This window comes from Vulpes vulpes, chromosome 4 (assembly GCF_048418805.1).
Source record: "Vulpes vulpes isolate BD-2025 chromosome 4, VulVul3, whole genome shotgun sequence".
Lineage (NCBI taxonomy): Eukaryota > Metazoa > Chordata > Mammalia > Carnivora > Canidae > Vulpes > Vulpes vulpes.
Window position 1 is genome coordinate 81,849,631 of NC_132783.1, and position 16,118 is coordinate 81,865,748.

General features: G+C 55.3%; 1 protein-coding gene across 1 annotated transcript in view; it reads left to right on the forward strand.

Moving 5' to 3' along the window:
• Nucleotides 1-16,118, forward strand: part of LOC140598427 (cadherin-23-like) — a 311,068-nt gene that overhangs the window by 35,891 nt on the left and 259,059 nt on the right. Inside the window, exons 2-3 of the mRNA XM_072754990.1 lie at nucleotides 9,533-9,604; nucleotides 15,945-16,022. Coding sequence (XP_072611091.1) covers nucleotides 9,538-9,604; nucleotides 15,945-16,022 — 145 coding nt within the window. The 5' untranslated portion in view covers nucleotides 9,533-9,537. The remainder of the gene's footprint in view (nucleotides 1-9,532; nucleotides 9,605-15,944; nucleotides 16,023-16,118) is intronic.

Consider the following 16,118-nt stretch of genomic DNA (forward strand, 5'->3'; position numbering starts at 1 on the left):
GGAGAAGAAATCAGGGCACTGCTGGATATGTTAAATGCTAGAGACACACCCAGGAGGAGATGTTAGATAGGCAAAGGGCTGTATAGGATAAAGTAGACTCTAATTTGCAAGGAGCTGAGGGTCTTCTGGGAGAAGGATGTGTACAAGTCTAACCCTTACTGCTGGAATAGCTGCCTTCAAAAATGTACCCAAAACAAGGGGAGCTGAGGGCCCAACTTCTAGCAAGGATACAGGATGGCTTCATGGAAGAAGTGACATGAGAGCTGTGCCTTGAAGGGGGGCCAGGACATGCAAGGTGGAACCAGGTTGTGCTCCAGGTGGAAGGAACAGCCTGGCCAAGGGATACAGGGAGAATACAGGGTGTGGTGATGGGCAGTGACCCCAGTGAGGGAGAGGTTGCAGACTGTAGCAGCATCCTAGAGCTGGGACAGAGTCTGTTGGCTGGTAGCCTACTGATAAGCCAGGGTCACAGGAGCAAGCCGATCTTGATCAACTCCATTCTAACATGTCCTGATGGGGCTGGGCATCTGAGGATGAGAAGCCTCAGCTACCTTTTTTGGAGCTCGAAAAAATACTGAGTGCCCAGTTCTGGTAAAGGTGTGGGGAAACCAGCCCTTTCCTGAGAGTCGGTGGGATGGCATCTTGGTGCATCCTCTTTGGAGAGCAATTTGTCAACAGCTCTAAAAATATGAAAATTTCCTTCTGCATTCCATGTGTATAGATATAGGAACGAGGATATTCATCGTGGCTTCATTTGTCAAAGTAAACAGTTAAAAACAACCTAAATGTTCATCAGCAGGGATTAAGTTATGGTCTCCCCATATAGAACACTCCACAACTGCTCAAAGGAGCAAGCTCTGTATGTTCTGGAGCAGAACAACCTTCAGGATGTATTGTCATGTGACAAAATGGAGTAGAATAGCATGGACATGGCTTAGGTTTTTTTTAAGAAGGGGAGAGACATGTATGCTGTATCCTTGTATGTACATGGAATACTTTGGAATGTTTCCTCCAGGGTGGCCTCTGGGAAAGTGTGAGCTTGGGTAGAGGGGAGACTCACTTCCTGCCACATACCCTCTTGTACAGTTATTTACTATGTCTGTGCATTACATCCAAAATGAATATACTAAAATAAAATACATCGTCTACTGAGTAGTTTTAAAAATATTTATTTATTATTATTTATTAAATATTTTATTTATTTATTCATGAGAGACACAGAAGTGCAGAGGGAGAACCAGGCTCCTGGTGGGGAGCCTGATATAGGACTCGATCCCAGGGCCCCAGGATCATGACCTGACCAAGGGCAGATGCTCAACCACTGAGCCATCCAGATGCTCCTGAGTAGTGTTTTTTTTTTTTTTTTTTTTTTTGAACTATAGGCCAAGGGGACTCAGAGATACCAGGCCTTGCATGGAGGATGCTGGACAGCTGTGGCATCGCACCCTGGGGTTCCCAGTCCTGCCTGACTCCCAGCCCACCCCTGGGGGTCATTCAGTGCAAACTCTGGGGAGGGACCCAGGGCAGGGGCACAGATACAATGGCCACAGCTGGTCTCTTCCCTCCTCACGGGGAAGAGTCCCTCTTAGCGACCTTCCATCACAGCAGCCTGCCCTGCCAGTGGCCTGGCTAGGGTGGGCTTTGATGCGTGGCCATCGATAGCTGACAGTGGCTTGTCCATTAGCGGCCCTAATGGTGTCATCTGTAGGCGCCTCCTTGCATGCACGAACCCCTCTGTGTGTAGTGGTGGTGAATAATCCCCAAATTGTATTTGATTTCTGCCGTGTATTTCTGTATTTCTATTCAAAGTTGAGTGCATCTGATTTTATGGGAATTCATAACAGTTCAAACTAAATTGTGGCACCCTGCTGTGAAAATCTCTCGCTCCTGAGAAACTGAAAAGCTGCTCACACGTCCCCTCCTGCCCTTTCCCTCCCCCTCCGCTCTGTTCTTTCCTGTCCCCTGGCTGGCTGGGACAGAAGGCAGTGCCTCTCACTGCACCGAGTGAACTCTCGGCTCCTGTGTCCTGTGGCTGGGCTGCAGGGAGAGGTAGGAGATGGTAGCCGTGAGGACCCTGACCTGGGAGTTGAGCCCAGAATGGGCTGATTTCCCAGAAGAGGGAGGGTGCTTTACTCCGGCAGCAGCAAGGAACACGCTTTCTAGTCTGTGCAAGAAACCAGGCTGTGATGGGCTTTATCTTGGGTTTGGTCCAGAGGCATTTGGTGACACCCCTACGGATCGAGGGGAGTTTTGTGAGAAGCTGGCTTCCTCCAGTCTGGGGGGAGCAATAGGACAGGAAGGAGGGGCCCTCCGTGGTTGGGCCAGGGGCATCTTGTGGGCACATTTCCTGCAGGGTTTCCCTGAGCCCAGCTTGTGTGTGTGTGGTGTGTGGGGGAGCATATGAGAACCTTCAGGCACCTGTTTTTCTTTTAAATTGTTGGTTCCCCCAGCCATCCCCCTGGAAAAAGGAGAGCCCATAGGACAGGGCCAAGCTGCAGACTGGGGCCTCATCTCCAAGGTCAGGTCTAGCCCATTCCTGGGCTCGTGAGTCCCCACGGCTGGAGCACAGGGCAGTCTTGCCAAAGGTGGGCATAATCAGAACGCCCCCCACCCCAGCCCGGTGTGAGAAGATAACAGGGCTGGGCTGGGAAGTGGGGGTGTCTCTGAACTAGGCCCCCCCCCCCTGCCTGGGAGGGTCTGAGTCCCAGCAGAAGGGTGGCGTTAGTCAGAGGACCTTTGACGACCCTCGCAGTCCCCAGGGTCTCCTGCGGGCTTCCCACCTGGGACTGTGGGCTTCAGGGAGGCTCAGCAGAGCATAGGAAAGATCTTCCTAATCAGAATTGTCTGTCTGTTCACTAGCTGCTGCCCGTGTTTTAGTGGGGTGGACAGAAGCTAGGCCTCTGGTTGTAAAGACATCGGGGGGGGGGGGTATTCTAGAAGATGTGGAGAATGCAGTAAGCATGTAGGAGAATACGTAATCAGCCATGAGCACCACTCAGATGAGACTTCCACACGGTAGTCCTATAGGTGTGCACCCGCCCTACACACGTCCACCACACACACCTACACACACGTGAGCCTCTGTTTGCTTCCTGGGGACCTCTACTGTTGCACCTGTTCCGCTGGCTGTGCAGGTCGCTCCCCGGGGCCACAGTGAACATCTCTGTGGCTTAGCGCTCATGCACCGCCGCGATGGCTTCCTCAGCTACAGGAAGTGGCATCTCCGGGCCACGCATGACGAGGGTGGCTCTTTATACAGTTTTCAAATATTGATCAATTTTGAGCCAAGTTGCCTTAGCTAGAGGGTGTGGGACCCCCTGGTGGCTCCAAGTAGCACCTCTGTGCTGATGAGCCCTACGCATCTCTACCCCACCCCAGGCCTGAAGTCTAGCTGGGGGTGTCCTACCATCCCCCATCCCCATTGTTGCTTGGTTGTCAACAGCCGTTGCACACTCGCCATGCCCCGCACTGACCTTCTGCTCCTGCCCCTCAGCCTGTTCCACCTGCAGCCTTCTCCCGCCTGGAGAACGGCAGCTCCATCCTTCCAGGGGCCTGGGCCAAACCCTCAGGCTCAGGTCTTTCTAGCACAGCCACATCTTCTGCAGCAGGAGACCCTCTCACCTCTACCTTGACAGATATGCCCAGAATCTTCTGGATCCTGCCCCCTCTACTCCAGGCCCTGGCCAGAGCATCAGATGTTTCTGGCCTCCATCACTACGGGGACCTCCACACTGGTCTGCCTGCTTCTGCCCCGAGAGTCCCCAACACAACAGCCAAGTGCTCTAGTAAAACTTGACTCCTTTGTGACACTCTTGGACGGCTGGAGACCATGACTCCCAGTGTACCCACATCAGTGATGGCCCCCTCCCCGTGTCTGTGGCCTCATCTCCTGCAGCTCTCCCCACCGTGTACCCGGTTACAGCCACACTGGCTTCCTCACTGCTCTTGGAGCGTGCTAGCACACTCTCGCCTCAGGGCTTTTGCACAGGCTGTTGCCTCTGCCTGGAAGACATTTCTGCCTGATAACCACATGGCTCACTCTCCTGCTTCTTCACTACTTGTTCATATAGCACCTTCAGTGATGGGCAGATCACCCTGCTCCTTCCCCCTTTCCTGAGCACTTATATTCCCAAACACACTGTAGAGTTTGTCCACCTACACTATCTGTGTCGGTCTCTTCTGGGAGTGTCAGCTCGCCCGTGGCCAGGTCTCCAGCTTGTTCTCTTCTGTGTGCCAATGTCTAGCACAGTCCCTGGCACATGGCAAGTAATGTCAGGGCAGACACGTGCAGAGTGGCCAGACCTGGCTCCGAGGCCTCTCCTTGCAGCTCACTGGCTCTCGGGGGTGTAAGTAGAGGCTTTGCTTTGATTGGGGAGGTGATTCCCATGTGGGGTGACTCCCTGGGTGCTGTAACTGTGCCACCTGCCAGAGCCTTTCCTGCGGCCCTCAGCCCAGGCCTGCCTGAGTAGCAAGTTTTTTATGGATTGAGCACAGGGGAAGGTGGAGGCCAATGTGGGTAGCATTGCTGCCCTGAGTATGGTCATTTTTGTAGTCTTCTCCTTCCAGGGACAAAGGTATTAACCTCTTGGGGATGGTGCTGGAGGGACCCATGGGGTGAGGGGACTTGGTCACCTCTGATGGTATTCACCTTGTCTTGCTGGTATGGGTGCCAGGGACAAGGCCTGTGAGATGCCAGTACCCATAAAGGCAGACTAAACAGGAGGCCACTCCCCAGCTGTTCCCCTTCTTCCTGGCACATGCACTTGGCCTTGCTGCTGACTCCTATATACTATGGCTATGAAGTAGGTTGGAATTGTCACCCAAGTTCAGCTTATGGTAGATGCAGAGTCCTGGCCAGGGCCCTCCCACCAGGCCCTTAACCTGGGCCTGCCCTGGAGCATGTGTCTGAGCTCAGTAAGGGTTGGGGCTAAGGCTGGGAGACCAGCTTTTGATCACCATCCGAGTGGGGTTCAAATCCAGACTTAACCACTTACTAGCTGTGTGACCTTGGGCAAGTTACTCAAACTCTCTGAGCCCCAGCATGTACAACATGCTTTACGCCACAGTGACTGGTGCATAATGTGCACTCAGTGAATATTAGTGTAGTGAATCCTTGAAATTTGTGCAGCCCACATCTCACCTCCTCTCTGAGGTTCAGGACTTCGTTTTTGATGGCCCTGAGCCGCAAAGGTCTCTATCACTTATTTGACACCTAGCCCGTTTCCAGCCATTCTCATGGCCCTTGATCCTCCCCTGGTGCCTGGCACAAGGGCTTGGCATGAAGGAGGGTGTTGAGAATTGGTAGCTCGAGGGCTGTGGGGCCTGGTTCCATGTATTCTTGGCGGTGGGTGTGTTTGAGAGATTTCCGGAAGTCTTCCTGGAAGAATGGGCTCTAAGCCAGGCACCTGGAAGATTTGGGGCAGCCGGCCGTGACCCTGCTCATACCTCTAGGGTATGTCTCTGGCACCAGGCCTGGAGAGGAAGCCCAGCACAAAAGGCTGTGTGTTTGTTTCCTGGTCCACTGGGGACAGGTGAGGGTTGGCGGGAGCTCAGGCCCCGTCCTGATGGTGCTACAGCCTCATGCGATGGAGGAGGCCACGCAGCTGTGCTGGGTGGGAGGTGGGAGGGCTGTTGCACAGGACAGGGGGAGGTCAGGCTCTCCCAGGGAACACGTGCCACTTGCACAGCCCCAGGGTCAAAGAATGCCTGCAGGCAGTGCAGCATCCATTACAATACCTGGGCTGGAGGTTGGAGCCCAGAGGCCTCTTCCCACTGCCATTAGCTTCTATCTCTCTCTCTCTCTCTCTCTCTCTCTCTCTCTTTCTCTCTCTCTCTCTCTCTCTCTTGGCCTTGCTTTCCCTCCCATAGCTAAAGGGGCCAGAGGATGAGCAAGAACTGGGATCTCAGGGAAAACCAGGTAGCCGGAGGGACCCTCCTTTGCCCAACTGCTCTGCTTCAGCCTTCGGAGCTTGGGTCCCCCCTGGATCTCCTGTCTAGGCTACCTTGTCCCAAGCTGAGAGTCAGCAGAGAGCAAACATTGCCCCTGCTTCGACCTGCTTCGGGGGGTGGCCCCACCAAGCCTGCAAAGTTCAGGCTGTGTTTGGCTGCCGTCGACCCACGGAAGAGAGGCGCCAGTTGGCATGATTGCCTCCAAAGGGGAAGCAGACATTTTGGGAGACGGGTTGGGGACAGTGTGCCTGGCAGTGTGAGCCTGGCAGTGTCAGAGCCTGAGCGAGCCAGCATTGTGGAAAGGAGATGCATTTTGCATGTGTGTGTGTTGTGCACATGTGTGCACCTCTTTTTTTTTTTTTAAGATTTATTTATTTACTTATTCATGAGAGACACAGAGAGAGAGGCAGGGACATAAGCAGAGAGAGAAGCAGTCTTCATGTAGGGAGCCCGATGTGGGACTCGATTCTGGGACTCCAGGATCAGGCCCTGGGCTGAAGGCAGACGCTCAGCCACTGAGCCACCCAGGTGCCCCGCATGTGCACACTTCTTTGCAGACATTCATCCTGTGTCTATTGTGTTGCGTGTCGAAAGGCAGGGCCCTTCCCGTTGATACATTAGGAAATGGGGTGGGCGGTATAGAGGGGATGGGTGACGGCGGCACAGTGGGAGGGAGCCAGTTCCAGCCCTGGAGGGACCTCTCTGAGCCTTAATTTCCTTCTCTGTAAAATGGGGACAATAGTTTTTACATTATAGAGACATTTGGGAGGACTGAATGAAATGACACTTCTGAAAATCCCTGGTCCGTGGGAGTTGTCCCAGTACGTGTTGGTTTTCTTCCTTCCTTCCACTGCAAACTTCCTGCAACACCCAGCACAGAATGGCTGCACTCCCCAGCTATTTGTGGATGATGTTTTTGGCAGATGTTGTTTAATTCTTATAACATCTGGTTTGGAAAGGCAGAGGACTGGAGTTTTGTTTTTTTTTTAAGACACTCACTCACTGGGAGGTGTCAGATTGTCACTTAATTGCCCTGTGCCTCGGTTTCTCCACTTGTAAATCAGGGATAATGCTGGCAGTGCTGGCTAGCTTCTTTGCAGGATATGGTAGGCTAACGCAGGATAACAGATGGAAAGTGCTTTGAACATTTAGAAAAAGGCATCGTGCTCAACCTCACTAGTAGTTAGGGAAATGCAAATGAAAGCAGCAATGCCATACCATTTTTCATGCGTCCGATTGGCAGCCATTTAAAAGAGGGATCACTTCCAGGTGGGCACAGAGGTCCTCTCATGCACTGCCGGAGGGAGAGGCAATTGCCACAACCTTTCCAGAACGGAACATGGCCATGTCTGCTAAAGGTTTACATACATGCTCGGTGTTGTAGCTCATCAGCCCAGTAATGCCACAGCTGGAGAGCCACGTTCAGGAGCAACCCAAGTCCTCACACAATGACATGCGGGGTGGGGGTGGGGTGTTGTGGCCTTGCCTGTGGTGGTGGGAACCTGGAAATGCCCACATGCCCAACAATAGGGGATGCTTGTGTCTCTCACCTGCACATCCGCACTCTGAACTACGATTTGGCTCCTAAAGAGGAGGGTGTCGATGGAGCAGTGTTGACCTGGAGGGTCATCCGTGAAATATCATGATGTGAGAAAAGCAAGTTTCTTTTGTGTAGAGGCAGACTCCATTAGTCTAAAGATAAACACAGCCGCACTGCTCCATACGTGTGTGTAATGCGAACATGTTTGCTTGGGTGCGGAGGAGGGCCTGGTCGGATGTGTGCCCAGCCCAGCCTGTCCGCTCCGGCCATCAGACACGTCCTGTTAGGCTCATAAAAATGAAATTATTTGCCAACATTTAACAATTGAATTCAGATAAAAAGCCAGATTGCCGGGTTTTTGTTGAGAAGAATCAGGAGCTCTGGCCACACTGGGCCCGCTCCCCATCCATTCCCTCTTGGCTGGAACACATCAGTGGCTGCCACTTTTGGACAGAGCCTGTGGCTTCTGAGTGGCCATCATCCCCACCCACTGGCATCTCCCTCATTTATATTCCTGGCCTGGTCCCTATAGCATATCGGTTCATAACCCTGTGATGGGCTGTTAACGTCCCGAAGCTCAAGGGGGTGGAAATACAGGAATCTATGGTGGAGGGGGGCATCTTTTATTATTTAAGTACATCTTGGAATCTTTTATTCTTCAAATTCCTGTTTCCTGCCTAGTAATCAGGCCGTTTTAAATACGGTGTTAGGAGGATTGAAACCAGGGGGCGTCACAGGCCACGGCATGGTGTGTATGGCAGGAACTCTGGCCCCGTCGTGTCATAGGCCACTCAGGGCCCGGGGTGACAAAGGCTGCTCCAGGTCTGGAGTTCAGGGATCAGACCTTGTGACTCATTTGGAATCTCTCGCCCCTAGATCTTGCAGAGATGGATCTTTGCAAAGAAAATCTTTGCAAGGAAGGCTTTCCAAAGATCCCTGCCCTTCAGCTCCCGTTCACCTCCCTGTGTCTTTCCGGATCACTCATCGCCCAGGGGGGTGATGCTGGACTTGGGTCCAGATTCTGACCCCCGCACCCATTAGCCAGGAGTCTCTGAGCAAATTGTGGAACTAAAGGATGATGTGCGGGCCCTTGGCTAGGTAGGCCCTGAGGCGATGCAGAGGTGAGCGCGCTGTGTCCCTGCACCAACAGGGCTGGCATTTTAGGGACAGGCAGGGGTTCCCAACTGAGCAGCGGGTCCCTCCCGGTGTCACTGCTGGTGTCTGGGAGGCCCGTCCCTGGGCTGCTGCGAGGGTAAGGAGGAGCCAGAGAACAGTGACCCTGCTGTTACGGGGCCACTGCAGTGGTGGGAGGCACAGCCACCCTCCCTGACACCCTTAGAGGTGGGATCTCACTTGGCTGTCCTCAGGGTGGGGGGGGGGCAGATCTCTCTGGAGCGTTGCTCTGAGCCCCTAGGCATTTGGCCTCAGCTTCCCCACAGGCTTGCTGTGGAGCCCTGTGCGTTACTCTCCCTCTCTGTGCCTCTTTGTACACCATGGCCTGCTGCCTCATTTCATATCCGAGTTTATGAGATAATACAGTGATATAAAAAGTGGGAAAAGACAGGCCCATTGGGCACTTGGGGAGGGGACCCGGGGTGTTGGGCCTGCCAGGCCTTCTCTTCGACCCCTGACTTCACACTCAGCACCCATCTCCTATCCCTGTCCCCAGACTAACCAAGCCCCCTCACTCCTGGGGCTGCCCAGGCAGCAAACCCCTCGTCCCGCCGAGCCCCAAATGCCTCAGTCATGAGTTTCTGTGCCGGCTGCTGAGCTTGCTCCGGGGTGGGGGCTGGGGGGCACCGTTGCCACCGCCCCCAGCCCAGGCCACTGTGTCATACCCAGCCCCAGACGATGATGAAACCCAGTGATGCAGACCCTCTCTTCTTTCCCTGCTGTGCTCCCCTCCTCTCCTCCCCACCCCCCATGTGAGTTGATTCCCCTTCCTCTTCCTGGGGCCTGATCTCCCTGGAGCTGCAGGGGTGGGGAGGTGTGGGAGGGGCTCAAAGAGCAGGCTTCTCACCCTCTCCTTCCTTGTGTCCCTAGGAGCCATGAGGTGCCACGTTGCCACCAGCTGCCTCGTGGGCTGGCTGTTTGTGCTGATCTCTGGATGTTGGGGTAAGTCCAGCCCTCTGCCCTTCCGGCCCCATGGGGTTTGTGCTCTGGGACAGGGGTTGGGAGAGGGCTGCAGACCTTGCCTTGCTGTGCATACACTTCCCTGTGACTAGGCACACACTTCCCTCTCTGGGCCTCAGTTGTTTTTTTCTTTTTGTTTTTTTTTTTTAAAGATTTTATTTATTTATTCATGATAGACATAGAGAGAGAGGCAGAGACACAGGCAGAGGGAGAAGCAGGCTCCATGCCGGGAGCCTGACGCAGGACTCGATCCCAGATCCCAGGACCATGCCCTGGACCAAAGGCAGGCGCTAAACCGCTAAACCTCTGAGCCATGATCCCCTGGGCCTCAGTTGTTTCGGCAGCACTCACAGGGCTGAAAGTAGCAGCCTCCCCGTGAAGGGAGGGGAGGAGCCTTAGAAATAGGTGAGCTCTAGGGGAAGGAGGCATGGGTGCCGGAACCGTCCTTGCGGGATGCGGGGAATGGCCGGTTCTCTTCAGTTTCACAGAGGCCCTTTGAGCACCTGCTGTGGGACACTGTGTGTGTCTGCTATTCCCAGTGCTGGGGTGTGCAAGCAATGGCTTGTGAGCTCCAGGAGTCCAGAACCAACCGGGGGTGGAGGTGGGGGTGGGAGGGGACACAGCTAGGATTTACTACATGGAATGCAGGGGAGTGAGTGGGAATACAGGAGTTGCAGCTCCAGAGAAGCCCATCAGGAGAAAAGACGCGTTGGGCCTGCGGGGACAGGTGGGACCCAGACAGAGGGAAACATTTACTCAGGGCTTTGAAGACTGAGAAGAAGCTTTAGGGGAGCAGGAGGAAGGGAATCCCGGAGGAGGGAACAGCTTGAGCCTAGGTGTGGCGGAGAGGAGCCCTTTCCCCTTGCGGGGAGGACCTGCCCTCCTTGCCCTGGCACTGACGGCAGCCAGATCGGCGACAGCTCCGGTGCCCGTGGAGGAGGCCAGGAGAGACCCGGGCATCTTCCTGTTCCTTGGCTCCCGGACAGCTGGTGGCCAGGAGCAAAGCAGCTCTGGGCCGTGCTGAAGGAAGGCCAGGACCGCAGGCAGGGCTGGCACAGTGTCCCCTGGGGCCAGGGTGTCCCTGGGGAAGAGCTACAGGCACGGTGTGCCTGGTGACACGGGCAAACACGTTTCTGAGTGAGGCCAGGTCCTTTGATAACTCAAGGGAGCCAGGGAGTCTCTGGAGGAAGCCAGCCTGGTGCAGGCTGCCTGAGAGCCCCCCCAGAGGTCCCCTCTGCTGGCCACTGAGTTTGGAAGGGTCTCTGCTGGCCTGCCTCTGTGAGGGGCGGCTCACTTCCAGTCGGGCAGCCCGGGCTTACAACAGAGCCTCACAGAGTCTCGGGGCAGAGCCAGAGGGGCTCTCAGACCCTCTCAACCCCTCGCCTACGTCGCAGAGATAGGGACACCTGGAAAAGCAGCTGGCCCAAGGGCATGCAGAGTGGGGGCGTGGCTGAGCCTCAGTCCGGGTCTCTGATCCTCCTTGGGGAGCTTTGGTCAGGGTACCCCTCTGAGCCCCATGCGGGGAGGCCTCAGCTGGGGCAGCTGACACAGCTCTGACCCTCTGGCTCTGCCGGATACTAGGACACTCTCCCCTGCCTCCCCAGGGGCTCCATGACCTTGGCCGCTCGCGCCCTTCCCCCTCTGTTCAGAACAAATACAGATGTAAAAATAAAACAGGCGCTGAGAGCTTGGCTGTATCCTCCGTAGAGGTGGCATTTTCCTCCTGAGCTCTGGGGATGCAAGAGGGCTCGTGCATCTCAGGTGGGCCCCAGGGAGCAGCACCAAGCCAGGACTCCTGGGTTCCAGCCCCACTTCTCCAGTGGCCTCCCTTGGGGGGTCATCCTTAGCCTGTCTGGCCTTCAGCTTTTTTATCTCTAAAGTCAGGACAATAGGACTCCCCTCACTCGGTTGTCAGGATGATCTGTTGGGTTAACGCACCTATCAAGCACGTAGAATAGCTCCCGGCCCATATTAGGTGCTAAATAAGTGTTAGCTCTTTGATTAGGAGCTGTATCTTTCTCTGGGGGACGCAGAACGGGGCACAGGAAACAGAAAAGTTAAGCAAGTTGCCTGAGAGCACCCAGCAACTCTGGCAAAACCAGCTCTCGGAGTTGGGGAGGGGGGGGTTAGTCTGCTTTGCATGTATGTGAGGGGTGCAGTCTCTCATGCTGGGTACAGTCCCTTCTTCCCGGTCCCTGTCCGAGGTGGCCAGCGTCATTCCTTTGGCTTGGTGAGACCATGGCTGACTTAGGGACTGAAGGACACCCTCTTCACACCCTGCCCTTCCAACACCAGCTCCTGACCCCTAACCCTTCCCTTGTCCCCCAGACCATCACACATTACCTGTCCCCACCTTGCATCTGCCCCGCAGCCCTAGTGGGTCTCTCCTCCCATCCTGGGTGCTCAGAGGTGGGTCAGGCTCACGGCCTAACCACCCCGCGCCTCAGATGTTAGACCCCCTTGTCAGCCCGTCATCTTCTCTCTGCCGAAGCTTGCTACCCTTCTCCGTCTGGCCTCAGTGTGTTCCCCATCTGCGGGCCGGTCGGGAAGGCAGGAGGTGAAGGCCTGAGCAGGCCTGCCCTGGCCCATCCTTGTCTGGCCTGGCCTCTGAGTACCCTGCTAGGTCATGCTGTTGGTCCCCAGGCCTGAGGGTCCCGACACTGGGGCTACCCACTTTTGTAACCGACAGCAGCGTGTCAGGCTTCTGACCCCTGGGCTCCCGTGGATCACCCTGCAGCCACAGTGACGCAGTGCACAGGACGCCCCTGGCAGGGAGGCGGGTGAGAGGGCAGGGCAGGGCTTTTTCCCTGAGGCTTAGAAATGGGGGCCAGAGAGACAGAGAGCTTTACCTAAGGCTGCACAGCAGCGACTGGCAGAGGATGTAAGGCCCCTACATTTGTCCTCTCTGCCTGGGGTTCCTCCCTTGTCATGCCCCCCCACCATAGGGGTCTCCAGCCCCTCCATGAGTAATAGACACCTGGGGAGGCAGGTGTGGGCTGGATTCAGGCCCAGCTGCCTCAAGGCTCTGCCATTCGCCAAGGATCGTCAGGCCCAAAGAGGAATCCCCCACCCCACGACTCTGAGGAAAGTCAGCACTTCCTGGCCTGGCATCCCCAAATTGCACCTGATGCCAGGCATTCTGGGATCAGGTGCCCGGGTCCAGAACACTGCCCTCCTCCACGTCCTTCCCGAATCTCTTCTCTGTCCTTGGGATGTTGTGTTCTCCGGAGCCTCCCGCTCCCTCGTCCCCCCGGGCCTGTGGTTAGAAGCAGGACACTGCGCGATGGCGTTTGCGGTGTTCCAAGCTGAGGGGGTACCCGGGAGCTGTGCAGGGGATGATCGGTGTGAGTGGCCAGGAAGGTGGGGAGAAGCCACCAGGGCAGAGCGAGCAGAGGACGTAGACTCATGGGGGTCAGGTGTGTGGGGTGGGCGGGGGTCCAGACAGAGGAGTGGGTCATGGGCACCCGAAGCTGGGACTCTCCATCACTGAAGACCACTGTGTCCCCATCACCTACCACACGCCCCCTCCTGGTCTGTCCCCAGGTGCTCCACTGGTAGCCCAGGGCCACAGGGTCCCCGGGGGCAGCAGGGCTGTTCTGAGAACATGGGCCCTGCTTGGTATGTGGCAGGGACACCTGCCCCCGAGGCCCTGCCAGCTAGCTACTCGTGCATGCGGTGCTCTCCGCAGCTGATTATCGGCAGGTCCCGTAAAAGAAAATTCTAAAATGAATAATGCTGCTGCAGGCGACGGTTTTCCTTGCTGGTGTCCCTCCCCCTGCTGCCCAATCCCTCCCCTATATTCTCTGGGCACCCCGAGCCTTCTGCCTGGGTTCAGCCCGAATCCCCTCCTGGAGCCCAAGGCTCCGCTTGGTGATCCAAAGCATGCCCTTCTGGCTGAGTGGGTGGCACTGTTATTTTTTTTTATTTTTTTTTAATTTATTTATGATAGGCACACAGTGAGAGAGAGAGAGGCAGAGACATAGGCAGAGGGAGAAGCAGGCTCCATGCACCGGGAGCCCGATGTGGGATTCGATCCCGGGTCTCCAGGATCGCGCCCTGGGCCAAAGGCAGGTGCCAAACCGCTGCGCCACCCAGGGATCCATGTTATTAATACCAATATTAGGGGATCCCTGTATGGCTCAGTGGTTTAGCGCCTGCCTTTGGCCCAGGGCGCGATCCTGGAGTCCCGCGTCAGGCTCCCTGCATGGAGCCTGCTTCTTCTTCTGTGTCTCTGCCTCTCTCTCTCTCTCTGTGTGTCTATCATAAATAAATTTTTAAAAAATCTTTAAAAAATACCAATATTAATAGTAGCTCCCATGTATCCAGTGCTTGCTGTATGCTGGGGCATGGATAAGCATGTGTGTGTGTGTGTGTGTGTGTGTGTGTGTGTGTGTAATCTCACTTAATCCTCAGGACCACCATGAAGTAGAAAGTCTTACTGTTGCTATTTTACACCTGGGTAAACTGAGGCATGGGACGACCATGTGGCTAGAAAGAAGCCCAGTGACATTCCGAACAAAGGCAAGACCCCTGACCGTTGGCCTCTTTCTGAGGCTGTTATATGAGTGAGGGGCTCTGGATTCCTGATCTGAGAGTGGGGAGGAATGTGTGTGAGTGCAGGTTTGTAGTGATGGTGATCGAGGAGGGCTTCCTGGAAGAAGAGGCGTCTAAGATGAAACTTGAAGGATGAATAGGAATTGGACAGGTAAAGGCCGAAGGGTCAGCAGTCCCAGCCAGGATGTGAGACAGTGGCCAGAAGGTTTGAGGAATCAGAAATGGCATCATTCTGAGCAGATTTAGGGGGAGGAGGAAAAGATGCCCCTCTGCCCTCTGATGTACCAGCCATAAATCAGGGGTTCCTGGGACCCCACCCCCCCTTCCTCAGGTTTAATCAGCTAGACTGACTCTCAAAACTTGGGAGGCACTTGGCTTACATTTGCTGGGTTAATACAAAGGGTACGACCTAGGGCGGCCAGATGGGAGCGGGGCGAGGGCAGGGTGGAGCTGCCGTGTGCTCTCCAGGTACGCCACCCTCCCAGCACGTGGACGCCTTCAACCTGGACACTCATCAGATCTCCAGCCCCCTCCCCTCCCTGGAGGTCCAGGTGGGGGAAAGCACCCACTCTCTAACCAGTAACCCTTCCCCCTCTAACCAGTTGGTCTTTCTGCCCACCAGCCCCACCCGGGGTCCTCGTGGTCCCATAAACTCAGCTGTGCTCCACAGGGGCTCCATATAAAGGACAAAAGACATTCCTCTTGCTCTGGAAATTCTAAGGAGTTTTGAAGCCCTGGGCCAGGAACTGGGACAAAGACCAAACGTATTTTTTATTATACCACACTGCTGAAGGCCATGAAGAGGGGGTTTCGGGGGACAGGTGAAGCCAGCCTTGGGGGGCCTCAACGGGGGGACTCATGGAACAAAGGGTATCTTCAGAGTCACTAAATTCCTCAGTTCATGCTGGGCCCACCCCAACTCCTTCCAGAACTGGCCGTTTCCCCAAGCCCATTAGGGTGGGGTATGGGGCCAGCCACCCAGGGACCCCCAAAGGCCTGTGCCACTCACTCATCCTGGACAAGTTACTACTTATTCCCTACAAGCCTTGTTCTTCTCCACAGTGAGACGGGGAGATGATAAGCCCCGCCATACCGTGAAGGTGGATGGAGGGGCACGTCAGTGGCCAGCGTGGCGGAGGGTTCTGGAGATGGCAGTGGTGGCTGTTCATCCTGTGGGGTGGGCTGGCTGGCCGCTCCTTCACACGACAAATACCTACTGAGGGCTCCCGAGTGCCACGCCTTGCCCTGGGCACCAGGCTCATAGCCATGGAGGCACCTCGCCCGGGGCCCTGATACGCTCGTGTGCCATCTGCAGCCAGGCGGCCCGATAGGGATACAATGCATGAGGGAGTTGAGATTTTTCTAGGACCCACACTAGAAAAGAAACTCATTTAAATAAGAAATTTCACCCAATATATCTGCAATATTTTTATTTCAACACATAATCAATATAAAAGGTTAATGGGATATTTTACACCCATTTTTTCATAGAAAGTCTGAAATCCTGCGTGTATTTTATGCTTCGGCATGTCTCAGCGTGGCCCGGGATATAATGGCCACATGGGGCTGGTGTCCTCGCTGACCATTCACCCTCCCTACCGGCATTATTTCCCACTTACCCAGAGGGGGGATGGTGACTTGCTGAGGTCCTGGGAAGGTGGCCGTGGCACCGGACCCAGGCTCATGCTCTCTGCAGCCCCCACCCTGTGTCTCCTCACAGAAGCTGGCATGAGGTACTTGCCTGACACTCTTGTCCTCTGACTTCCAGGCCAGGTGAACCGACTGCCCTTCTTCACCAACCACTTCTTTGACACATACCTGCTGATCAGCGAGGACACGCCCGTGGGTGAGTTGGCGCAGGGTCTGGCTGGGCATGCCAGGAGGTATGGGGTGGGCTCCTCTCCCCCCAAGTGAAGGGGCTCTTAGAGATTGAGCCCATCTT